The 26,034-nt window shown below is 43.5% G+C and overlaps 1 protein-coding gene across 1 annotated transcript; it reads left to right on the top strand.

Moving 5' to 3' along the window:
• The first annotated feature begins 795 nt into the window (after nt 1-795).
• On the top strand, nt 796-25,968 carry wnt3 (wingless-type MMTV integration site family, member 3). The gene is made up of 4 exons (XM_075456984.1): nt 796-875; nt 17,062-17,303; nt 20,095-20,360; nt 25,489-25,968. Exons 1-4 carry the CDS (start codon nt 796-798, stop codon nt 25,966-25,968), a joined length of 1,068 nt encoding a protein of 355 aa, XP_075313099.1.
• The last annotated feature ends 66 nt before the right edge of the window (nt 25,969-26,034 follow it).

Genomic DNA, 26,034 nt, shown 5'->3' with positions numbered 1-26,034 from the left:
CTTGTATCCGGATCAATTAGTCAGGGCGCAACCCCTAAAAAAAAAAAAAAAATCAGTGTGTCAACATGTATGTCAGCGTGTTCTGCAGAGTTGGCCTTCATCACCTGCCTCCAGCCACTTTGGGGATTTTTTTCTTTTCTTCCAAAAAGATCATGGTTTAAACAAGTTGAGTAACAACTCCACTGTACCTTATTTCATGCGTCCCTCCCTCTCATTTACCTCCCTCCCTCCCTCCCTCTCTTCACTCTTTCCTTTCTTTTCCACATTACCAGGGGGTGGCGTGTGATTGACAGATGGGAACGAATAATAATTTTTTTTTTCGTAACCTAAGGCCATCTCCTGTGATTGGCTTGCCAGCTGACATCTCCAAACCTCACCCCACACAACACCCCCCCCTCCACCCACCCTGGCCTCCCCCCCACTTTAATATTGGGCCTGTGGATGAGGCATCCTGAGGGAGAAAAAAGTAGAGAGAGAGAAAAAGATATCTACCTTAGGGAAGAACCTCAGAGAGAGGGAGGGAAGGAGAGGACGGGTAGGAGCGTGTGCATGTGTGGAAGAGACACTTATTCTCTTAACTTCTAGGAGACAGACACACTTTCCTGGCCCGACTCAAAGAAGGGGAGAGAAAACAGGAGGAAGATCTTTTTTTTTCCTTTAATATCATTTTAATTTCCCTTCATCCAACTATCAAGCAGCCCTCAAGCTTCTCTTCCTGGAAACTCTTCTTCACTGCCTTCTGGAAGTTCTATGTATTGATCATTTACCCTGTCACACACCACCAAGGCTTACCTCATGGATTTGTATCTGATTGGATATTTGATGTGTGTGTGGTTGTCCAGCTCACGGGTGCTTGGAGGCTATCCCATCTGGTGGTGAGTACAAAATCCACAGTTTCAGCATCAGACCCTAGAGCCAAATAGAGAAAAAAAACAGCCTTTTTGGTCAAATGATCATTTTCTGAGAGGGCAGAATGTGCACTTTCAGTTGACTGCGTGGAAAAATGTTCTCCGGTCCAGTCCAAAAGAATCTTAACCTCAAATACTAGTGCAACGGAAAAGGCTCGCCGTTCTTTTCCCCCTCTACTCTCGGGTCCATTTATCAAATTGGGAGTATGTTGTGATGCAAAGAGGATGATCTTTTTTTAGTTTGGGGAACTATTAATACTTCCTTTTTTTTTTTTTTTTTTTGGTGAATGTAACAGCAGGTGATGAAAGACTTATCGGGAATTTTACTCCTTCGCCGATTTATCGTTCAAAGACAAAAACTGATGTTATCAAATAAAATTCAAATATGGGAAGAAGAAAAACAAACATTTTTCTGACCCTTGATCAGCTTATGCACTGACAAACAAACCAGATACATTTGAGACCGTCTTTGTAAATATAACAATCAAGACATTTTGTTTTGTCTACTGTGCGGCCCCCCCATAAACATGCCGAGGAGTTGATCTGGATTGTCGCAATGACAAAGTTTTTTGCACGACTTTAAAAAAGAAAAAAACAGAACAAATCTGCTGTCCATCACGGGGTAGCAGCTGTACTGAAATCCATCCATTTTTTGCGTTTTAATCAGTTCAGCATATTTTGCTTTTCATTTGTTGTCCAATTCACCCCCTCCACAACGGATTTGTCAGGAGACAATATGTTAAAAGTGCCGCAGGGTTTTACTCTTTGTTAAATTATCCAAGATCGCTTTTGGCACCCACCAACTGAAATTTAGAGGTTTATCTCATTACGGATTCAGCTACATGCAGCTGACCTCATGGTTCCTGATCTTCTTTTGTAACATAAAGCTTCTATTTTGGAGATATTTGCGTAGACGTATGACAAAGCTCTTTTGGCACACAATACAATACTTGTCAGAGCTACTGCACTTTAGTAGTCCAACTAGCATGTGGTCCCACCGTGGTGCTGTCCAAACCGCGAGCATCTTCTGGTTTCATTTACAGAGCAGACAGCTGCCAAGCACACAGGCCACAGGGCTGAAGTGTTAATGGCAAAGAGGACTTTACACCCACTCCTGGCTTCGGCGACAGCCTTAAGACAACAGTGACAAAGAGCTCGGGCTTCTCTCCATGTGAATTACCTGCAGCTGTTCTCTTCAAGGAGCTTACATGACACTGGGATAATGTTCAAACCTCAACAATGCGGACTACCTTTGATTTGGGGAACAAATTTTGAAGCGCAGGCCGGGGAAGGGGGTTTACTGCGGGGGGATGCAAAGATGAAACGCCGGGGCCGTAGCTTCAGGTGACTGTGCAGCTGCTGCAGAATGGGGCGTCAAACTGCGCTGTCAGCGGCATCATCCCGCAGTATCGAGGATGTCTAAAAAGGAGACTAAATGAGGTGGTCCGTCAGAGAAAAAGGGTGCCGAGTTACAGCGAGGGCCCGAGCGGGCTCCTCTCAGCTTCTGTCTCAGGGGCGATGACTTGGCCATAAATTCTCCAGCCAAGGCGGGGAGGGGTTGGAGGGGAAGAGGAGTTCTGAGTGCTTCATGCCTGGCAGCCTTGCTTTTACAAGATGGGGTGTTGAAAACAAAACAGAGCATAAATAACTCCAGTGATATGCACATATGCACGGGAGGGAGATGAGGTGCAGCAGAAGAGATAAAAAGCACAGCAAACTAATCAGGTGGATTTGGGGAGGAAAGCCGGGGCTGTAAATAGCTTTTTTTCAATATGCGAGGATGTTAGGAAACTAATGGTTTTATTCACCGTGAGCAATGTGAAGGATTCAGAGGATTCACAATAGCTGAAAGCTGCAATGTGACTCATATTTCACACCTCGTGTCCAATTACACAGCACTGTCATTCTTTCTGTGAGGTCTGAAACAAATAATTTACCCGTCTTAAAGCATGAAGCTGAGCATTAAGAAGACACCGAGCTTCTCTTATTCAACGCAGAGATTGGTAAGGATCAGTCCTGATATTGTAACGAGCTTGTGCGGCTTAACGTTTCATCATCCATTTTCAGAACAGCTTAAGCCAGTCTGTCAGCCAGTTTGTGTTTCTTGCATGAACAGTGATGGTTTTAGGTGAATGATGACAGTCACTTTCAGCAAAGACTCACCCACGAAACAATTCATCAAGCTTCAGATGCTTAAATCCAATAAACATTACTTTCTTAATCGTTTTGCTGTCCCCGCTGATGTTAGGTCCTCACGAGAAGACTGTGCACACATTTAAAAATGTGTTGTGCTCATTATCGTGACCTTAAACGTACAATGTTGCTCGTGAATTTTCATGGAAAGAGAAACAAATGAAAAACAAGAAGGAGGAAGGTGGGAAGGTAGGAAGTAGAAGGGAAATGATTGAAAGAGATTTAAATACAACATATTAGAGATGAATGCAAATTGTACTCAGAAAAAAAATGTCAGACCGCTGCTGATGAATGTAAATGTAAATGTATTTTATTTATACAGCCCTTTACAGACAATCATTACGATGTACCAAAGTGCTTTGCAGTAGGTAATAAATAAAGAGAAGAATAAGTAAAAACAAATAAAAACAATAAAAGAACAGTGAAAGCAATAAATACAACAAAACCAAATAAGATAAAAGTGTCATCATACTACTGGGTATTAAAAGCAATCCTAAATAAGTAGGTTTTTAGCCTAGATTTGAAGAGGAATGACCTTAGAAACCATTATTTCAATTAAGATACCTGAACAGAGCTTTGTTTGCCTGCTGCTCAGGTGAAAGGACAAAGCAGGAACTATTCAGTCACAGCTACAAGTTCAGGCTGAGAGCTTTTACTGTTGTTCGGAATTGGAATTTTGTTTAAATTTGGTGGAATAAAATGCAAACACTTGATTAAAGTAGGCTCAGAGTAAGATTTCCATGTCACCTAATTAAAACTGGGAGAAAGAATAAGCTACAAAACAACATCCGGGCTAAAACTGCATCTGCTCTCAGAGGCGTTGCATCTGGGGCTTTAATAATATCAATGACATGCCCCTTGGAGGATCTCACACTAAGCTATACACCAAACTGCCCAGTCTGTGCACAGGCTTTTCCAGTTCAACCTGAGTGGCTTAAACACGGCTCTAGAGTCCATCTCCTGGTCTCAGGAATGTCATTATCTGACTGTGACACCCCCCCCCCCCCCCCCCCCCCCATCACCCCCCTCCACCCGTCCTCAATCCCAAAAACCCCTAACATTGGCAAAGGGGTCACTTACTCACAGTGAGAAAATCCTCTGTCTGCTGTCTGCTGTGAAAAGATCAAGGATGTCCAGGTATTATTCTCAGGGTAGAGGGTTAAGAAAAGAGCAGGCCAGGCCAAAAAGAATGAAATTCATAGTAAACTTTAGGGTTTTCAGTGTGAATGGCTGAAGGTGGAAACGTTTCCACAGGGAGTGACTTCTATCACAGGGATGCATCTCTTGAAAAGCTGTGAAACATGTCATCAAATCTGGAAAAATCCTGCTGGAATCTTTAAAGCGATACTCCGGAGTAGATTCAACCTGGGGTCATTTGAACCGTGATATCCAGCCAAGTAGCCCACCCGAAGTGTTTTCAATATTGGCTGAACATCAGCTGAGTTACTGAGTTATCCCGAATAGCTTCGTACAAGGGTTAATGGATCCTGGTCCGTATCTCCAAAATTACCACACTAAAATCACATGCAATGACACCAAACTTCTACAGTAGTACAAATATGGTCTGTACTCACAAAACGATGCATTTGGAAGTTTGTACATAGTCCAGGAGTTTATTATTATCAACACAAGCCTGATAGCTTCTCTGCTGCTAAAGCTGCGTCGACGTCACTTCTGGGAGCTGGGAGCTTCAAAGTAAGATGAGGGTTGATCTACTACTGTAGACAACAAAGCAAGGCTGCTCAATTTCTCCATTGATAAAATAAATTCACAACTCTACAACATAAAAATTCATAAAAAAACATGTAGAATATAGCATATACTTTGTTGTCCACAGTAGTAGATCAACCCTCATCTTATTTTGAAGCTCCCAGCTCCCAGAAGTGACGTCGACGCAGCTTTAGCAGCAGAGAAGCTATCAGGCTTGTGTTGATAATAATAAACTCCTGGACTATTTTCAAACTTCCAAATGCATCGTTTGGTGAGTACAGACCATATTTGTACTACTGTAGAAGTTTGGTGTCATGGCATGTGATTTTAGTGTGGTAATTTTGGAGATACTGCCAGGATCCATTAACCCTTGTACTAAGCTATTCGGGATAACTCAGTAACTCAGCTGATGTTCAGCCAATATCGAAAAAACTGCGGGTGGGCTGGATATCACGGTTCAAATGACCCCAGGTTGAATCCACTCCGGAGTATCGCTTTAAGTCAAACCTATTTGATCTGAATAAACTCGCCTTAACTAAACCTCAGTCTGTGACAGGCTGCTCTATGTGCTCATCCTACACACCAGACTCGTTTCAGTGAGCAAACTTGTGGGATGACATTATCCAGTCAAACCCAAGCTAGGTGAGAGGTTCAAAGGAGAGAGAGAGAGAGGGGGGGGGTGGGGGGGGGGGGGGGGGGGGGGGTATTTCAAAGCAGCAAAGGCGAGTCCTAACCATCAAAGGACATGCAGCGTGCTCATGTAGGAAATGACAAAGTTCCCTGGTGCACAGCTATTAGCTGCACTAAAACACAGGCCAGGACAGTTCCTCAAAGGGAGACACAGCAACAGCAGGGGCAAAGACAACTCATCAGAGGACACGTGTGGAGGGCGCACACACACACAAACATTATTTAAAGTCTTTATTACCAGGCATGATCTCACCTTCATGGGCTGTTACGGGGTTAATTATTAGCAGAAAGCAATTCTCTGACACACCGGGTCAGTGACGAAGATGTGCTGCTCACACCTGTACAGCTTGTATTCAGGGAAGCCCTCAGGTCGCTGACCAGGTCAGCCTAACTAACAGATGCATGTGGGAATTTCTCTGAATCAGATGGGCTCACATTTACGTAAAGCATCAGGATTTACGCATTTGTCTCGGTACCTAACTTACTCTAGCACTAGTTATGCTCTTAGCTGTTTGGTTTTGGAAGGAAATGCACTTATGATTTCTTGTGACCTGAAGTTCTTTTGCCTACAACACTTATTGTAAGTCGTTTTGGATAAAAGCGTCTGCAAAATGACCGTAATGTAGTGTAATGTAATGATTAAGAGCCACTGAATGAATGGCCTCTTGCACAGGTGGTCCCAGCAGAGCTCTGACTGTTTATTCACCATGTTGTTTAAAGGGTGTGTAATATTGTTCGTTAACTGTGGTTACTTGTGCAACATTCTTCAGCTCCAGTAGCTCCACAGCAGTCCCAAGCTCAGAGCAAACCGCAAAATTCATCCTGGTGAATCCAGCTTTTAGAAGCTTTAGAACCATTTCCGGAAACTCAGCGGTTCTGAGAGATACTGGAGTGAGCAAAAGCAGTCCCAGATCGCGTGCCTTCATCAGCACTTAACAAACAAAGTCCAGATCTGGATCAGTATAAAGAAGTTTTCACTTCTAAGTTGGGAGATTCCTCGCCTCAGGCAAAAAAACATTCATGCAAATTAATCCGTAACCTTTGAGTAATTCTGCTAACTGAAAGACACACTTAGCAGAGATAGACAGATGCATGCTCGATGTTGCCAAAAAGAAAGGGTCCTGTTACAGCAGCGCATCAGAAGGAGGGTTATACCTCATCACATTGTGGTCCCGCTGCCGTGCAATCCGTCTAAACCACGTTTACTGCCAAGAATGTCGTCCCCACCCCCTCAGTTTGTATTTTAATCAATCAACCGCAAGACAGTCAACATCAATTAATCTTTTAATTGCTTTTCTAGACAAAATATGGCGGTAGAGATTTCCACAAAATGCTTCAGACAAACAAAAGATTCCAAACAATCCTTCATGAGTTATGATTTACATCGGAAGCTTTGTCGCCAGTGATTCAAGAAGCGCTGCCAGCAGGCTGCTTCTTGAGAACAGGGGCAAAGAACAATGCATTGTTTGAGTTGCGGTTCATTCACACAGTCCCAGAGGACTCTGGCTCAGTCCTTTCAAGACAGCAGCTTAGACTCTGTTGTGTCCACTGACAGACAGACGCAGACAGCGAGCTTCCACTCTGATGTGCATTTGTCAGAGCCTTGTACTCTCCAGTGAAACCTCTTAGCAGAGCTACCGCTGCTCTCATTCGCTTCCTGACAGGCAGGTTCACAAGTTTACACCCTGTTCAGTCACCCCGCTCACGTCTGCAAACCTGCGACTGTAGGGGTTTCTTATGCCGACGCCACGCTCTTTGCAAAAGTCTTCCAAGAGTGTGAAGACGGGGGGGGAAAGAAGGTGGAGAGGAAGAACAGATTGGGATATTTTTCTGGGGTCCTGTGATATTTTTGTTATCTGATCAGCCAGGAGCTGTTGAAGACAACAAAACACAGACACATTCCAGCCTCCACCAGGAAAAGTCTCGTCCTTGGGCAATGCCAACAACTTTCCTTGTCCCACTTATTCTCTTTCGAGTGTCTTTATCTCAATATGGATCCCTGTTATGGGATTTCTATAAGGGATTCTGACGGCAGTGTTTTCAATGCTTCCTTCTGCTCTGCAAGGGCCTCATCAAACAACACGACATCCTCCAGGCAAATCTGACAAGTCGAGCTGTGGCATCAACACACGAGAGGTAAACTGGAGGTGGATTAGAGTTTAATGCAAACAATGTTTTTGCAATCTGTTCCTGCAAAGTTTCTCAAGATCCCTGGATCTCACAGAGGAGCACACCTGGGACTCAGGTCTTTGGGCACAAACCCAGCATAAGCTGACATTAATAGCTCTTTAAAAGGACTTATTCAGACACGGTGCATTGCAACTGGCACCCATCATCAATAATTGCCTCGGGCAAGCACAATGAAATACTACCACATTTTATCAAATCTGATGCCAAAGTGTAAATCTGTTTGTACAGGCTGAATCCTTTCAATGCCCATTTAACTGCACTTTTAAAGACACACTAAGCAGACAACAACACGCATCATTTCAAGATTAACCCCCCTCAATCATGTCCTGTAAAACTCTCAAAGCGTGAGTGCACTTTGAAGCATAAACTCTGCCCTCTGCTGATATTTTTTTTAATACGTTTTTCGTAATATTCTCTGAAGTTTGCATTGTTTTTGGGGGCTACAACCTTTACGACACCAGTTAATGATAGTGTGGCGGTGTGGGAGCAAAGTTGTGTTGGGGGTTGGGGGGGTCTGCTTAGGATTGTAACTGCTGTGAAACAATTAGAAAATTAAATTTTATTTATCTGACTGCTTTTTTTGCTCCACAACTGGCTGCAGTCCCTCTTCACCTTTCTAAATATTGCTACCACTCCTGGCGTGTGGAGCAGAGCCCAGGCTAACTTCAAACCATAACCACGAAGTATGCCTGTTAAGTATGAGCAACGTAAAGTCAAGGTTTGCATAGAATTACTTTATACATGTTAGAAAACCTTTTAAAATACTTTAAAAGACTGAGGACTCTACTGAATTTCAGTTGGATCATTAAATTGTTTTTCTGTGCAGGATTGTCATTCTTTAATCTAACCAAACAGGCCACCTAAGTGTGTATCCGACAACTAGCTCGTCAACAATTCTGACTTCATCACTAAAACACACCTTCTGTGTAGCCAGAATTTGTAGAATTTAGGCAGCCTAGTTACATTGTTATGGATTTTTTAGATGGAAAATTAGCTGGATGAAAGGCCAAGTCAGTGACCCTAAATTGTGTTTTTTTAGGGGACTGTATGTGCACATCCTTACTGTTATAAATAGGTACACATTATGGATTAATTCTGTGAAGAGCCAGTCCCATACTGCAGAGGTAAAAAGGCGATGCACAGACTGAGAGCACTGTAGTTACAGGATATGCTGGTCAGTGGACGGCTGGTGGACTGAATTTGTGCAGAAACAGTGAATTAAAGAGTTGAGGATCCCCACTAACATCTGCCTCATTTTCCCCCTGTCAGTTTGCCAAAGTCTTTTCAGAAAAAGAAGGGATTAATGGATACACAGCTGCAACATAGTTATTCCCTTCCCTATGAGCATGCTCACATCTAGGCTACATCTCAGCTGCATCATTGGCAAGACATCATGTCATGTGAGTTTAAGCTGCACAACTTAACAATATTGGTGACTTAGTAAAATATCACTTATCTTTAGTGTACATTGGTGATTTCACATCTCAGCAGTTTGGTTAAATCTGAGCTGATCTGAGATCTGGCAGACAGCCCCTCTGCATCTCAGAGCATATAACACTGATCATTATTGAGTTACTTTGAAACCTATTATTGTACATACATGGTGGTGGTTACCAACACATTTATTTGTAAAATTCAGATTCAGGAACTAAATTATTTGAATGTTAATCTTTCCAAATGACACATGAGAGATGGCAGATTTGATTCATGAGGTTGATAGCAAATCCAAGTATTCTACTGCTTTGATTAAAGCAACTCCCAGAATTTAGGAATAATCCCACTACTCCGTTTGTTTTAAATCAAACGAAATACTGGTCCAAATATTAATGTTGTTTGTCGGTGGATGTCAGCTTTGTTTTGTGTTACACATCTTATACAAACATTGTTTTCTCTCAGCAATTTGCTCTCTGCTGCAATAAATGAGCTTGATCAAAATAAAATATTCACTGTTGCCCTCTCTAAACAAGGAGTAGATTAATAAATATACAGTCATACCTTCCCAGTTGAACAGATAACAGCAGCGTGGAGAGATTCCCATTTAGCATCAGAAGTTTTCAGCATCCTGCAAGAAGGGCCCACTGACGGTTACAATGACTGCACAGCATAAACAATACAAACACAGAACTGTAGGTGCCATCAACGTGATAAAAATTGTGTTTAACTATGAACCCAGATGTAATTCACGAGTCTTCCAACATTATATTAGCAAAAGCACATGATGGAATTGATTGTGATAGACAAAAACTGCGGATAACCTTTTAATTGATTTAGAGAAAACATATAATCTAAGGACATAACATCTTGTGTCTTTACCATCCACAAAACCAAAGGTATGAACTCACATTTCTGTAAACAAAACATATACACACAATATATACTTTGAATATCCACAGTCCACTGATTTTTAGATGGAAATATTGTGCTTTTAACTCTAATATATCCATTCGGCAGTCATAGTTCGGGTTTCCACTGCCACTTTTCATTCAAATTTAGAAGATGTGAATAAGAAAGATGAGAAGGAATGTGAAACAAGTTTATACACTCGCTTCGCTTGATGTGGTTTTTGCCTGTTTCAAAATAGACTTGATATACATTATGAGGCATGAAAAGACTTTGGCACATTGTGTCTGACCTGGCAAAGATTAAAATGACATCACTTGTCAGCTGTTTCTGGTCAGAGCTGGAAAAAGATCAACTTGTGCGACTGATTGCCAATATTATAGTACATAATATCCCATCTATTTCCAGAGATTAAAGTAATCTCTCCATTTTCCACAGCAGTTACTGTTTCTTTTCATTTTCAAATTGTGTTTCCAGTCATGACAACAACTTCTTCTACTGAATTACAACCATGAGAAATGTAGCTTAACAGCACCACCCTCTGTCAACATCACCCAGCCTTATTTATTAGCTTCAAATAAGCCAATAGATGTGTGTCTGATTCTTTTTATTCATTGCTTTCTTTCTTAATGCAGCTTTCTAAAATATTTCTTTATATTTATTTTGCTTGTGAATGGAAACCCAGCTAGCATAACAGTAAAATTAACTGAGAACACAACAAAACACCCGAATCACGCAGCTAACGTGAACGGTTGAGTTAGCTCCGATGCTAACGGCTATATGACGTAGAGACAAGCCAAACTAAACGGAGAAACAAAAAAGAGACCTTACCACAAGTGTGACGGTATTTCCTAAATTTCCCACAGAATCATAGAACCTACACAAAGTCTTATAATCCATCAAAAGTTATAGGCCCGGCGCATGATTTAAAGGTAAATGCGTGTTCACGTACAAAAACAAAGATGGCGACCGGAAGTGACGGTAATATGAACCAGCTTAACAAAACTTGTATTTATTTTGTTTTATAAGACATGTAGGCTACTGTATTCACCAAAACATTACTACATATACAAAAAAAGGTGAAACCATAAACTTGCACAAATATGAGATCAAACAGCATTAAAGTAACATAAAACCTCTTTTAATCAAATGATTAATATAATTTTGATCTATTAGAGTATTACTACTTCTTGTAATATGCTGGTACTAGTTTGGCTTGGCCAGAGATATGCTCCAAGGTGCTATGATGTCCTTTAGAGACAGGAGACGATGCCCCAGGCAGTCAACAGTGAAATGAGTCAATTGTAGGATTTTATTGCCTTTTAAATGTTTTTTCAAACTGCTTTGCTCCTAATGGGGAACCTAAATAAGTTTCAAAAGCCTCAGTATTGTGATTTTTATATCTCAGCAGAATTCACAAATATCTCCAAGACATCTTTCTGCACAGCTAAAAAGAAAATGGTGGTGAAAATGTTTATACGTTATTAAGTTCTAAATACATTTGATTTGTTTGCTCTTCGTGCATTTTGAATGCCATAAAGTATGTTGTGAATGTGGCTGTAAAATGTAGTGATGTGAAAAAAAACAATATTTAACTATCTTTAAAGAAACATATTTTACACATCACATGAAAAGGCGAGCACCAGCCTTGATAAGCTATATTGACAAGGATAAACCACAACAGGAACTTATTTGGTTGTAATGACTTTTTGAAAGCAAGTAGGTTGGAGATCAGCACTCTTAAGATACCTGTGAATGGGTTCTGGTCGTGATCTTCTGTGGGCCATCTTTGTAAAGGCAAGATGTCATGTTTTGATCAAAGGTTCAGTGGGTCACCTGATGCATTTTGTGCCCCTGGACATCACATAAAGAAAGCTCACCTGCACATAGACATGCTACACACTAATCCCTGTAATGATGAACTCATACAATAGGCAGGACAACATATTTCTGGCAGCACATGATTCCTTGACTCGCCCTTTGACTGGAGTTGTGCACACTCAGATACGAAATACAAATACAGATACAAAATACAAAATAAGACCTGAAAGATGCGGAGTAATCCCTGACACCTAATTTTTCTAACCAAACAGCAGGGAATGTTTCAATATTTTTCCTGCATGGGAGTGCTATGACTCAAATGTTTTGTTGACAGTGGCTTGATTGCGTGATAGTCCCCTCTTCAGCAAGGTGTGGGGTGGAATCCCTTTGTTTCCTTCATTTCTGTGGTTTCCAGTGGCCCATCATACTTTCACATCATCCCAGTTTAGATACTGAGAAAACCCCCAACTAAGCCGTAAACCACCCCAGGCCAGTAGAGGCCCCATACGAACGTGCTTAGGCATGCACCTGCCAAGCCCTGCCATTCGCTGCTGCTCCAATACTCGTCTCGTCCCCTGCAGCAGATTCCCCCGGCATTCTGCCTCTCTGGAGGTCTCTTCGTCTGCTTCTCCCTCACTCAGTTGAGACACGTTGCTTGTGGCTTCCGAGAAGTGAGGCAAGGCAGGCGGGATCAGCGTGGCACACATGTGGTCTACATGCATGAGTCTGCGTGTGTCTGTTTGCACAATGCATCTCATAAACCCTCAGGGTTAAGACTCTAATTAGCACCTAGCCAAAAAAATATCCCTTTCATCTAATCTGTCCATATGGATCAAGTGAGGCACATCCTTTGCAAACAAAGACAAATAGGCTGGCAGATCTGCCGCCTGTAGTTTAAACATGCTATGTCCACCACAAAGTGCCATGCGGTTGGCTGATTGATTCCATCAGAAATCTTAAATTCACTGGCTGAGCCAGTGTTGTCAGAGTACTGGGTTCATCTGTCCTGAATGAAACTCAAAATGTGGTCAAGGTTGGCACAGTGGTTGACCGAACTGATATCTCACTTGAACAGAAGAGATTGGTTGATGTTGTTGGGGTACATGTGACACCTTGTTGGCTCTGTGCAAGACATCATACATTCTGGTCGATCCCATGACTGCGAGATTAATGGGCAGTAACCAAGCTAGCAGACAGTGTAATTAAGGTCCTTAGTCACTCAACCACCAGACAAAGTGAAGTCAGCAACACTTGAACTCAGTGATGCTGTGGGTTTGGGACTGGCAGATGAGCTAATGTGGCTGCCTTCGCTTGGGTTAACTCAAAACAAGAACTTGAATGGAGATTGATGAGCACTATAAAATTAAAACCTCTGCATGGCACATATAATAGAGAAAATAGCATTTTAACTTTTGATTTTTGAGATTGAGAAGACTTATTTTTCCTCATGCATTGCCATATCATAAAGCTTTTGAATAGTTGAATGTACTTGAGGAATTGTTGGACTTGGTTTCCTGCCGACACAGAAGATTTGATTGTTGTGTATCAGTGTCATTCAGAAACCTCATGTCAACAACAAAAGTAGCGCACAGCTGATTATGGGATCATCATATTCAATTAGACCAGCTGTGAAAGCAAAACAACTCAACTTCATGTTTCAGTATAACTTCCACTGGCAGACCTTGATACCCGTAAACCTGCTGTTACAGTACTCAATTTAAATTAAAAAAAACTATGAGGGTGGAGATAGGATTTTGGTGGTAACTATATGTTAAGAGCAAAAGTGCACACAAGTGGGAGGATTTTTTTTTCCACTGTGACTTCAATAGTTAGACTTGCGTGGGGTGGGGCAAAGCGCTGCAGTCATCTGTCAGAGTCTGCGCCTGCCATGATTGGGTTGCGCCCTGCGGTGGTCCTGAGGTCATCCAAAGCGGCGCTCTGATCTGATCAGCGTCAGTTGTTCTCCCGTTATCGTCTCATTGCCTCCAGCACCGTGTAGTCTACCAAGACTCCGCCAAGTCCTGGTCTGCCTGGTCGGCACTGGCGACACTGTTCCCTCGGATGTCTCAACATTTCATACAAATAAACATTAAAACCGCATGCATTTGTTAAAAAATGTGCATTTCAGAAAGCCTTCATAAACCAATTTCTATCTTTAGGTGACATAAACTGTCAATTTGGCAATGAATAAACAAGAAATTTGAGTCCAGTATCCCACAATAAAAAGTGTGAGTTTGTGGAAGAACCTTTTCTGTTCGAGCTTGTCATCACAGAAAACATGTTAAAACACAGGCATGGCAAACATGTTTTTCTGTCTCTTTTATTTCAAGAAAAGTTGAAAGCAATTAAAATTAATTACCTGAATGAAACTATAATGGTTTCTGGCATCATGCTGATCTTGGCTGTCTCATGCAGTGGTTAATCTCTGCTTAGGCACATCTGCACGAGCCTTCTGATGTGGCACATATCTTCAGACGTGCCATCTTTTTCCATCAGCAGCAAAATAAGCAGCATACACGATCATTAATAAAACAGCAGCTCCAGAGGAAAACCGCATATTTATAATACAACTGAAGGGGCTGAATTTGCATGAGGTGGCATATCCTAAACCAAGCAGACAGGTTCCTGTGTATTATCAGCAGATCTGGACATCCTAACAAATGGGAAGACATTGTGTGACATCTGTGCTAATAGCTTGTATCCCTGCCTTGAAGTGGGACCATTACACCCCCCCCCCCCCCCCCCCCCGAAGAGAAAGAAAACTAAACAGAAGCTCCCAAATATGAACTTAATTTAGCAGACAAGACATTTGAATGTGAGTCACTGTACTAACCAACAACGCTTCCAACTGAAATGGTCATAGAGTTAGTTTGTTTGCATCTGAGGCTTTCCACCTCAGAGGAGACGTCATTCTTAAGTGTTTTGTTTAAGAAGCTACAGAGTCCGTTTAAAGACAAAGGATGGGAGGTGGACGGAGAAGCTGAGCGCTGCTCTTTCAGCTAAGGGCCTTGTGAGATGTGAGATTGAAACAAACATTTGCTTCGTAAATAACACAATAACACTTTAGTAAAAACACTTTTGTCACTTGCCAGTTAGGTTAAGGCAATACCATTACTTGGTTCGGGTTAGAAACAGATGAGAACAGACAACACAACTTAATCATCTTGGATGTCATTTCGCTGGTTATCTTGGTTTCTCTCGTGAGTATAATCTGAAATTGTTTCAAACAAGTCCATGAGTAAAATCCACTTCATCATGTTTAGGGGGCTGGAGCCGATCCCAGTTTAGTTGAGTGAGCGTTGGGACACACCCTGGACTGGGTGCCAGTTTATCACAGGGCTAACACAGAAATAATCTTTCACACATACATCCACACCTATAGTCAGTTTAGAACTACCACATATGAGGTGAAAATAACCAGCGCAATTCAATTTTCAGCTTAAGGCTAAATATGGTGTAAATTGGTGCCGCAACTCTAAATTGGCAGGATGTGGATATTGATAAGAATACTATCATTCAGACCAGACATTCCACTATAATATTTTAGTTCCTTACTGTTTTTTGTGCTCTGGATACCTAACTATTCTCTTCCTTAAATTCTGTAAAAAAATAATAATAATAATCTACTGGTTTTGTTTGTTTTGTTATGTTGTTGAAATATGTTCAAACATTTGGGAAAATACTAAATTCTGTGCATGCAGTACTAATTAGAGTAAGGCCCAGTACCAATCCCCTTTCCCTCCTTGAGGCTACCCCTCCATTTTACAGAGATAAGGTGCCCCCTTTTTTTGGAATATCATAAAGTGTTGGTCATTTAGTGCTTGAACTAGGACAACAGAGGCCATTTAGGCTGCAAGATGACCACTAAAAAGGAAGCTTATTTCTACAAGTGGGAGCTGTAGGGCCAATTGGAAAACTCTTCATATGTAGTGTCCATTAAAATAAAGATTTATGCACATACTGATGTTAATCAATTTGGCTTTTTTTCCCCGTAATGTTGTGTTGTAAACATCCAAAAAGACTTCAGGTTGCAGTGAGGTGAACAGCTGTTGCAAATCACTGGATGTGGTGACAGAGGTGACAGATCTAGAACTGTTACTTGTTTTATTAAGCCATGCTTACGTCAACCAGTCTGTGAAGTTTAAACAACAGACTGATTTGATTAAATTGATTTTATACAAATCCAGATGATACAGAGATTCCTGATGAGTGGTGATACAAGGGTTTTTCAGATTTTTCAATTATGTCAACTGAACTGACCTACAGTTTCCTCCATTGACCTTCTACTTTAAGAATGTTGGAGATGATTGCAGAAATTTTAACTTGATTATTACAGCACCACCTATAGGCTCCATACCTCAGGTTTTAGGGTCTGTGTTTTAACTAAGTAGGTTGTTCAGTCCAGTTATTATATGAGTGATGACATCACAAGTGGACAGTGTTAAATACAGAATATATTGAGGAGGCCTTCCAATCCAATGGCTCCGTTTAGAGGTGGTGTGGGACATTTGTGGCCACGGTCTTATAATAGTGTGAGCACAAATAGTCATTGGTCACTCTGAAGAACCAACCATGATGCTCACCTCATAAACAGAAGTATGAATTAGTTTGTGTGCCATTGGTGTCATAAAATCACACCACAGGGCGCTGAAAAGTCCACAGATGTGTATGATGAGTGCATGAAACATTTCTGATTGGTTGGCTCAATCCTGTTTGGCTTCTTTTGCACAGGAAACGTGTTGTTCTTCTTTCTCCTGCCAATTTAAAACAACACGTTTGCTTTTTACAGATGAAGCATCTTTAGGGTGTGAGTCGATCACAAGTGGTCACATTTTAATGCCAGGTGTGAATAGACATTCACAGCAGTCCACTTGTGACCAGATCACTCAGGATGCAAATTAATACCAGGTCTGAACTGGGCCTGATATTTGATTACATGTCAAGAATTTCCATTTGTCTTGGTCTTATGGCTGTTGTTGCACCCTAAGCACAAGCTAACTCTTTTAAGCGAGAAAAATTCAAATAAATGAATAAAATTTAAACAAAAGAAGCAAGATTCCAGCAGTTCTGATGCCAGGAAACTGAGGAAGCTTTGTTGCAACCAAATAAGCAGATTCTTTCATTTGTGGTGATGCCTCTTAACAAAAGTAGGAATGACTTTGTACAGCAGATCTCACTCGATGGTCCTTTCCCTCCCTTTGTGACTCAGGTCCCTGGCCCTGGGGCAGCAGTACTCGTCTCTGGGCTCCCAACCCATCCTGTGCGGGTCTATCCCTGGCCTGGTGCCCAAGCAGCTGCGTTTCTGTCGCAACTACATTGAGATTATGCCCAGTGTTGCTGAGGGTGTCAAACTGGGGATCCAGGAATGCCAACACCAGTTTAGGGGTCGTCGATGGAACTGCACCACCATCAAGGATAACCTGGCCATATTTGGACCTGTGCTGGATAAAGGTAGATTGTAACAAACAACGCTTTTATCTTTTGTGGCATAGATCATTTTTAAGATGTTTAAATGATGTCCGACCAAGAACACAACAAAGTAGTTTGTATAGTTAAGGATGTTGCAAGCTGTTACTAACACAGCGTTTAACGGTTTCCTCCCTCGGGCCTTACACTGCCTGGGCTTTTGCTGACAAACGACTAACTAGGGTAATTACAATAATAGACACCTTTCTTGGCTGAAGTGAGAAACGATCGCAGGTACAAGTACCGACACATTATTCAACTTCCACACATCTCTGCTTTCTGTGTTGCGTTTGTATTCAGAGTCAGCCCCGTGTTCCGGTTCTCCTGACCGTGTTTACAGTCTCAGACATGATAGCGGGTCACGGCTGTAAATCTATCAACAAAAGCTGACAATTCCAGCTGACATACAGGAGACATCCATCAGGTGCTGTACTGGGTGTAGGATATCGCCCCCGCTGAGCAGTGTGAGAACGTGACAGTGGGAAACAACAGACACAGGTGTCCTGCTTAAGGCCTCGCGGCCTCTAATTATAAAGGTAGAAGCTTCTGTGTTGTGACTGAAGCTGCTGATTGGAAATGAATTAGCCTGTGTGTCAGAGGGGAAGGAATCTGGGCCGAAATGGGCAGTGTGAGCAGTCCAAGCTCCTCAGTCAAATAAAAGGGAGAGGGGAGGCCAAATGAGATTACAGGCAATAGAAAAGGGCCGGGGGGCTCGGCTCAACCCCTACTGTGCATGAAGACCGGTCCGCGCCTCACACAGTCCAGCTCCCACGGACACCCCATTCACACGCCCTTTTGACTCTGTCATGAAAACAGGCTGAAAGGGGATCTCTCCAAACCTAGCCAGGGTGTGCTCTTTGGGATGAGGAAGCAAATGAAAGAGGGAAAGAAGGAAGAAGAGTATGTCACTTTGGGAGCGATGAATGGAAAAGTTCGAGCTACCAACCACCAGCCTTCGCCACCGTAAGCTGCATGTTGGCTGCGGCGGTGCCGTTGGTGGATGCCTCGAGGAAACGGGGGGTTGAGGTGCTGCGGTGGGTGGTGGTGTATGGGATTTCAGCTTAGGGTGTTGGCGGAGAAGGGTGGCTGGAGGGAAAAGAGGGGGAGTTTAGGGAATGCCAGCTCCGGGCAGAGCGGGGTTGTGGGGGCGCGAGTCGCTGGGCCCTTTGTGTGCATAACACAGTGTGACACAAGGGAAACAAAGGCGGATTGATGGGCCCAGCAGGTAGCAGGAGCAGCGCTAGCCTTGGCTAACAGCCAGAGTTCCAGGGGCCCTGGGCTCACAGGGGCCTGTTTGGGAGGGCCTGACTGGCAAAAAGGGATGCCCAACCTGGGGACTTGGTGTCATCCAGTCGTGTAAGGGTTCATCTGGGATTCAGACCTAAACTGTTTTCTTTTACAAGAGATGAATACACACAAGGCTACACGTGAAGGAAGTACGTTTGAAAGTAACTAATTCTCAGTTGTGTTTTTAGAGAAAAAAAAGAAGATGGAAAGCCTTCATGTACGGTGGCCCTGAGGTGTGAAACATTGCAACGAAACTAAAGTCGCAACATTTCATGAAACACAGTCAACAAAATTCAAACAAATGTATCATAAAACACTCCTTAAAATCTTTTTTCTTTTGTAAAATGTTGTGTTTTCTGTTTGTTGTGCTTCAACATCTTGTGCAATCTAAAAACCTTCCATAAAAGGCTGTCGTATTTTCATTTTTTTTTAATTCGTTTTTCATTTTTATCCTGCCCAAAACTGTTATTTTTGATTTTGTTGTTGTGTTTCGTGCCTCAGGGCCATCGGATAATCCTTCTGATCTCTCACCCTGTAAATGATTCGAATCAATTCTCCCACATTTACAAAGTTTTTTGTTTGCCCGTTTGGTAACTTTGCTTGCAAATACACATTGAGGGTAGGAATACATGGCCAACTTCCAGCCGAACATTAGAGAACTTTGTCTGTGGTTTGTAAAGTGCTCTGATTGGGTCTTGAAAGCTTCTCTGGCAGTGGAATCGCTGAGGAATTTCTGCCTTTAGTTGCCACTGTGGTCTGCAAAATTTAGCTTTAATTATCCGGTCGTGTTCACACAAATTTTAAAAGTCCGATCTTGCTGTTGTGTTCATGAAAAATTCAGGCCACTTGAAGCCCTGAGATGTCTGCTTTAGGACACATACCTGAGTGTGTGTGTGTGTTTGAATGTCTGCAGTAGAACTAGTGGAGTGTAATGGGTGAGCCTCGGTAAGTGTGCTGTGATTGTGAAACAATGGTGTCTGGTTACATAATAAGCTGTTGCCTTCAAAGAAGGCGTAACTCCATCCTTCAGTGTAAGAAAGGAACAGGCTGACACACTGCTAGGTTTCACCAGAGGGCCAGAGAGCGGGGGGGGGGGGGGTGGGGGGGTGACAACATTCCTGAAACACTATCCAGATGCAAAGCAGCACACCTCGGGGATGACAGGAGGTCACTGAGATCCCACTGAGTGTTAGGCCCACCTGACACCACCGCAAAAGGCTGATGTCACTGCAGGGACTCTTCCTCATCGCTGATGAAGATCATGTGATAAATATTGGAAAATGAACGAGAGAGAGAGAGGAGGAATGTTCCAGTTTTTCTGTTGGCAAATACCTGCACACAAAGATGAAAAGCTGCGTGAAAAGGTTATCGCCTGGAGGTTTCCCTCTCAGTGCATCTGTCGGGATGCTGGCAGCCGTAAAGATGGCTTTTGTCCATTTCTAACACGTGACTGACACACTCTCTCCTTTTTTCCGTCCGTCTCTTTCAGCGACCAGAGAGTCGGCGTTCGTCCACGCCATCGCTTCAGCAGGCGTCGCCTTCGCGGTGACACGCTCCTGCGCCGAGGGCACGTCCACCATGTGTGGCTGCGACTCCCACCATAAGGGGCCCCCCGGCGAGGGCTGGAAGTGGGGCGGCTGCAGTGAGGATGCAGAGTTCGGGGTGCTTGTGTCCAGGGAGTTCGCAGACGCCAGAGAGAACCGCCCGGACGCTCGCTCAGCCATGAACCGGCACAACAACGAGGCAGGACGCACGGTACAAACATTCTCTATTATTATCACCAGCATGTATAAAGGTCTCTGAGCAATACAATCCTACATTAACATTCCACATCAACACGTTAACTCTCTTTTACTTTCAATACTTCTGGCCTGATTGTGAACTCATTAAAGTGCCTCTTTCTTTATGTGAAAGAAGGAGGCAGGCTGTATTATTGAGCACATTTTGTGTTTGACACCAACGTCATTCACAGCATTGTGACACAACTGTGTTTCCAAAAAAAAGCCTCTGTCATTGCAAATCATTTATCATTTAAAACAACATAAAACGGAGCTGAGAAATGTTCTTATTTCAAGCTAAATGTCATTTAAAAAGCAGCATCAGCTCCTCTTTTAGCAACAACATCTGTAAGTGTTTAACAACTGATAAGACCTGCTGCTGCTTTGAAAGTGAATTGTTTTCCCATTCTTGCTTGAAACAGAATTCCTATTCAACTGGAAACTCGACTTCCTTGAGTTCACGTTCTCCGACTGCTGAAAAATCAGAGAAATGACGGTCATTAAAGGTTTCCCCATAAAAGGCAACAAAACAGGAAACAAAACTCCTCTTTTTCTATATGTCAATATAGTGGTACAAATGATACAATTTGGGGTTTAAGAAGAGGGGCCACGTCTTATTGCTCCAGTCCAGGCTTTTTTAAATGTATTATTGAGAGCAAGTTTAAATTGAGGACGCACGTTTAAAAAAAACACGAGGTTGAAATGATTTACAATTTGATGCATCAACGCATCCCATCTTTGCGTTCCATCTTTTCGTGGAAACAGGGTCGTCATTAATCAGACACCTCGCCACACAGCAAACGATGAGAAATTAAAAAAAGTAAAAAACAGACAATGAGCTGATTGTTTTCCAAATGAAATGGATTCATCCGTTATGTTTTTGGGATTACCAAATGTTCGCGTGATGGGCAGGGATTTGGTGTTTGACGTGTCCACACATTTCCGAGCTCTCCACTTTGAATGACTGGCTAATTACTCATCCAAACAACACTCCACCCCACACCTCGCCTTTCATGCTTTGCATCCCAATGAAAAATTCCCCAACAGTCAAATAACACAAGTAAGCTGAGGGGGAAAAGAGGGGAATCAGCTCAGACTTAAAACATCACCGGCTGCTGTCACTGCTGGGAGAAAATAGGCCCTCGGCTGCTCGCTGAGGGGCAAAAAGAGGGACCACACGGCAACAAGACGACCCTTTGATGTGAGCACACAGGAGCAGTCAGAGGGACCACAGGAGCTAAGTGAACCGCGGTACTGTCAGGAGTCTCCACCTGGCCCTCTCACGCTCCACAATTTAGCCCAGAGGGCCCGTTGCTTTATGGTGGCATGACAAGCTCCCATTGTGATGTCACCGGTCCACCCCCTTCTCTCTCTTTCCTCACCCGAAAGTGTGCAGCCACCTGCCTTCCGCCACAGCTGGGGGGAATTTGGCTGCTAAATATAGCTGCCGAATTAAAGCACAACAAAATCAAAAACCCAAAAGGTTGGATATGGCCCGAGGGAGCTCAGTCAAGTCGTGAACTTCAGAGAGAATTAGCGAAGCATCTGTGCTTCCCAGCTGCACAACACTGGAGTAGCTCACAGCCAGCGGTGGGGTGTTTTTCTTGGCCCGTTCCGAGAGTCTTTAGCGGTTTTGTTAGTCTGTTTCACTGAGTGGCCTGAACGTTTCTGAGCATTAAAACACGCCAGATCTTTGTGGTAGTGACAGCTTCGAGAGCACAGAGTCAGTTATGAGAGAATAACCTTTTTAGACACAAGTCGAAAGAAATTATCTTTAGTCTGTTCACTGACAAAACTCAGTGTAAATATTCTACTTTGATAGATGATGTTCTGGAGATTCAAGAGTCTCCAATCAGCAATTTAATTGGTGACAGATAAGCAAGTCAGCATTGTGTTTAATAGGAGCATCCCCCAAAAGTTTAGTCTTTCCAAGCAAGGATGGGTCATAGCTCACAATTTTGTGCCAAAATCTGTCAGAGAATCATCAATAAGTTCCAAAAAATGTACATATATTACAAAGAAAGGTTACAAGTTACTTTCAGCATCTACAAAGCATAACATCCCACTGAGATTCAGGGAGTTTGGGGTAATCTCAGTGCGTAAAGGCCAAGGACGGAAACCACAGATGGATGGTCTGGACCTTAAAGCCCTCGGGTGGCATTGTATGAGGAGATATCGTAAATAAACCAACATGGGTTTGGGAGTACCTTGGAAAACTACTCAGTCCACCGCTGCATCCAGAAATGTTACCTGAAACTGCTACACAAGAAAGAAGCCATCTATCAACACTTCTTTGGACACAAGCTCCTTTCCGATGGACGTAAAGACAGCGGACACTGGTTCTGTGGTCAGATGAGTCCATAGCCCCTTTCACACTGAGACCCGCTACCTTAGCGGGTCCAAATTGCACCTTCGACCCGCGTCGAGCAATGTGAACGCTTGGCGTGTTAGGTGACCCGTGTCGCCTGAAGCCGAGTTCAGGGGGAGTTGCCTAGTGGCAGAGCGTCACACGAAACACATAAAATGCTGGGCGTGTACAATGACGTAGGCACAAGCCATGCGTCGGAGGTAGGGTTAAATACACCTTGAGGACTCGTTTTTGCAATTGTATATGCAGTTCATGGAGATGTTATTTTACGGGGTGTGGATGGTTACAATGTGGGATGCCGCCGAAGAACATATGCGGAGAATACAAGAGCATAGTCCCCGAAATGTGGCGGTAAATAACGTCCTCTGCTCAGAGGCTGAGGAGCTCGCGGACCTCCTTGTCTCCCCAGTTGGCCATATTAAAAAATGTCTCGAACTTGATGTAGGCTAAAACAGAGTATAACTTGTCCTCACCTGTCGCTGTTGTTCTGAATCAGCTGTCCATTCTGTCTTTTAAACTCCTCACGTCACGCCCACGTCCGACCCGCGTCGATTGCGTTCACACCAAACTCGGCTCGGCAAAAAGACTAGGGTCCGACGCGGGTCGAATGGCGAGTCGAGTTGACGCGGCAGCCCGGGTCGGCAGTGTGAACGCAACAGCGGACACGCTAAATTCGCGGATTAAACGCGGGTTATTTGTCAGTGTGAAAGGGGCTCATGTTTCAGTTGTTTTTGGAAAAACTGATCAAAAAAATCCAGCATCTGTGATGGTACATGAGTGTCCATGGCGTGGATGACCTCATATCTGTTAAGGCACCATGAACAACTGGGAAGACTTGACTGGCCGGCCTGCAGTCCACATCCTATTGAAAAAGCATGGGGCATCATGAAGAGGGGAATCAGACGACAACCAAGGATGTTAAGAGCAGCTGAAATCTTGAATTCTGCAAGAATGAACCCAGATTCCTCTGAAAAACAGCAACAATTATCCTCTGTTCCAAACCCAATGAAATGTGTAAATAAAAGGAAGCTGATGGAACACAACGGTGAACATGATTCTCCACAACTTTGCATTGTGCTGATGGTTTCAAATTTGAGCTTTGTTCACAAAACCATTTCTTTGGAAGTGTTTATTGCATTTTAGAAATTTTCCCAGCCTAACTGGGAATGAGTTTTGTAAGCTGAACCCACCCCAAATCTGCCTTTTGTGAGTCAAACCTTATCTGCCTGTAGGCCTTGAAAGGTGGTTTGGCCACAATCAAATTCTGCCAAAAAGAAGCATATTAAAGGATTTACTGTTCGGAGTTTGTTGCACATCAGTTAAGAAGTGGTTTGTGTGAACATTTTCACCTCATGGCACGGGGCGCTGGATTTCCACAGAACTCAATTTCGAATCCAAGCAAGTGCCACAAATCCCCCCCCCCCCCCCACCCATTGGGAACAGTCTTTACTCTCAAAAGGGAATTTAATTAGCGACTAAGCTTACTGCTACCCAAAGTTACCCAAATTCTACAACAAAGGAAGCCATTCACTCCTGAAATCTCCTAAATCTGTTTGTCCAGAGCAAGATTCTACCACATGTGGTTTAAAAACTGTTAGTCATTTTACCCCCCTTTTTTTTTTACACCCCCTACCCCTGTAGCTAACCCCTGTAGCTAACCACTGTAGCTAACCCCTCTAGCTAACAACTGTAGCTAACCACTGTAGCTAACCCCTCTAGCTGACCCCTCTAGCTAACCACTGTAGCTAACCCTTGTAGCTAAAACCTCTAGCTAACCACTGTAGCTAACACCTGTAGCTAACCCCTCTATTCTATTTTTTTTCTCTTTAAATTGCTGCTTTATGCTGTTCTTTTAAATGCCTTGACTTTATGTAAAGCACACTGAGTTGCCTGTGGTATGAAATGCGCTATATAAATAAAGATGCCTTGCCTTGCCTGCCTTGCCTTACCTTGCCTAGCTAACCACTACAGCTAACCCTTGTAGCAAACCCCTGTAGCTAACACCTGTAGCTAACCCTCTAGCTAAAGGCCAGCGCACACCTTTATGATGTCATCGTTGCATCGTTTGTCGGGTGATCGGCATAACAATTCGGACCGTATTTGACACGCTCGCCCGCACACACTTGCGAAGCTACGATTTTTTTACCGAATATTATCACATGACCGAAATAGGAAGCCACCAAATCACGTGACTTTCAAACTGGAGGCAGCCATGTTTGTGTCGTAGTCGTCCAACGTGACTAAGTGCGCTATTCCCATTGGCTGTTTAAATAATCCTGCGCGATGACATCGGAACAGAGACCGCACACACATACGATTGTATTCGGCACAAGGAAAATCCGTACGGAAATATCAAACATGTTTGATTTGATCCGATGAAACGACAAAATCGTTTGTCAGCTGCTACCGCACACCTTTACGATTCCCATGCGAAGTCATCGGGCCGACAAAATCGTACACGAATCGTAAAGGTGTGCGCCGGCCTCAACCACTGTAGCTAACCCCTCTAGCTAACCACTGTAGCTAACCCCTCTAGCTAACCAATGTAGCTAATCCCTGTAGCTTACTTTATGCAAGTTACATTTTCTTGCATAAAGTAAGCAAGTTACATTTTCATAAAATAAGTTGTCTGTCAATAAGTAAATATTTCAAAGGGTAGACACCTTTCAACATTTCTTTAAAAGCTTTTCTAGTTCTTGTTTAAGCGTTCCTGATAAGTGTCTTCTGTGTTTCTCAGACCATCCTCGACCACATGCACCTGCGCTGCAAATGTCACGGCCTCTCCGGAAGCTGTGAGGTGAAAACGTGTTGGTGGGCGCAGCCCGACTTCCGCATGCTGGGCGACTACCTGAAGGACAAGTACGACAGCGCCTCGGAGATGGTGGTGGAGAAGCACCGTGAGTCGCGAGGCTGGGTGGAGACCCTGCGAGTCAAATACGCCTTCTTCAAGCACCCCACAGAGCGTGACCTGGTCTACTACGAGGGCTCGCCCAACTTCTGCGAACCCAACCCGGAGACGGGCTCGTTCGGGACGCGCGACCGCGTCTGCAACGTGTCGTCACACGGCATCGAGGGCTGCGACCTTCTGTGCTGCGGCCGCGGCCACAACACCCGGACTGAGAAACGCAAAGAGAAGTGCCACTGCATCTTCCACTGGTGCTGCTACGTCAGCTGCCAAGAGTGCACGCGCGTCTACGATGTGCACACGTGCAAATAAGAGGCACAAAACTGACTGCTGGACCTTCAAACCCCCAACCTCCTGCACCACTTCCCCCCGCTTCCC

This window comes from Odontesthes bonariensis, chromosome 23, assembly GCF_027942865.1.
Source record: "Odontesthes bonariensis isolate fOdoBon6 chromosome 23, fOdoBon6.hap1, whole genome shotgun sequence".
NCBI classification, from domain to species: Eukaryota; Metazoa; Chordata; class Actinopteri; order Atheriniformes; family Atherinopsidae; genus Odontesthes; species Odontesthes bonariensis.
Note: the sequence above shows the minus strand (reverse complement) of the source record. Positions and strands in the feature narration are given on the sequence as shown.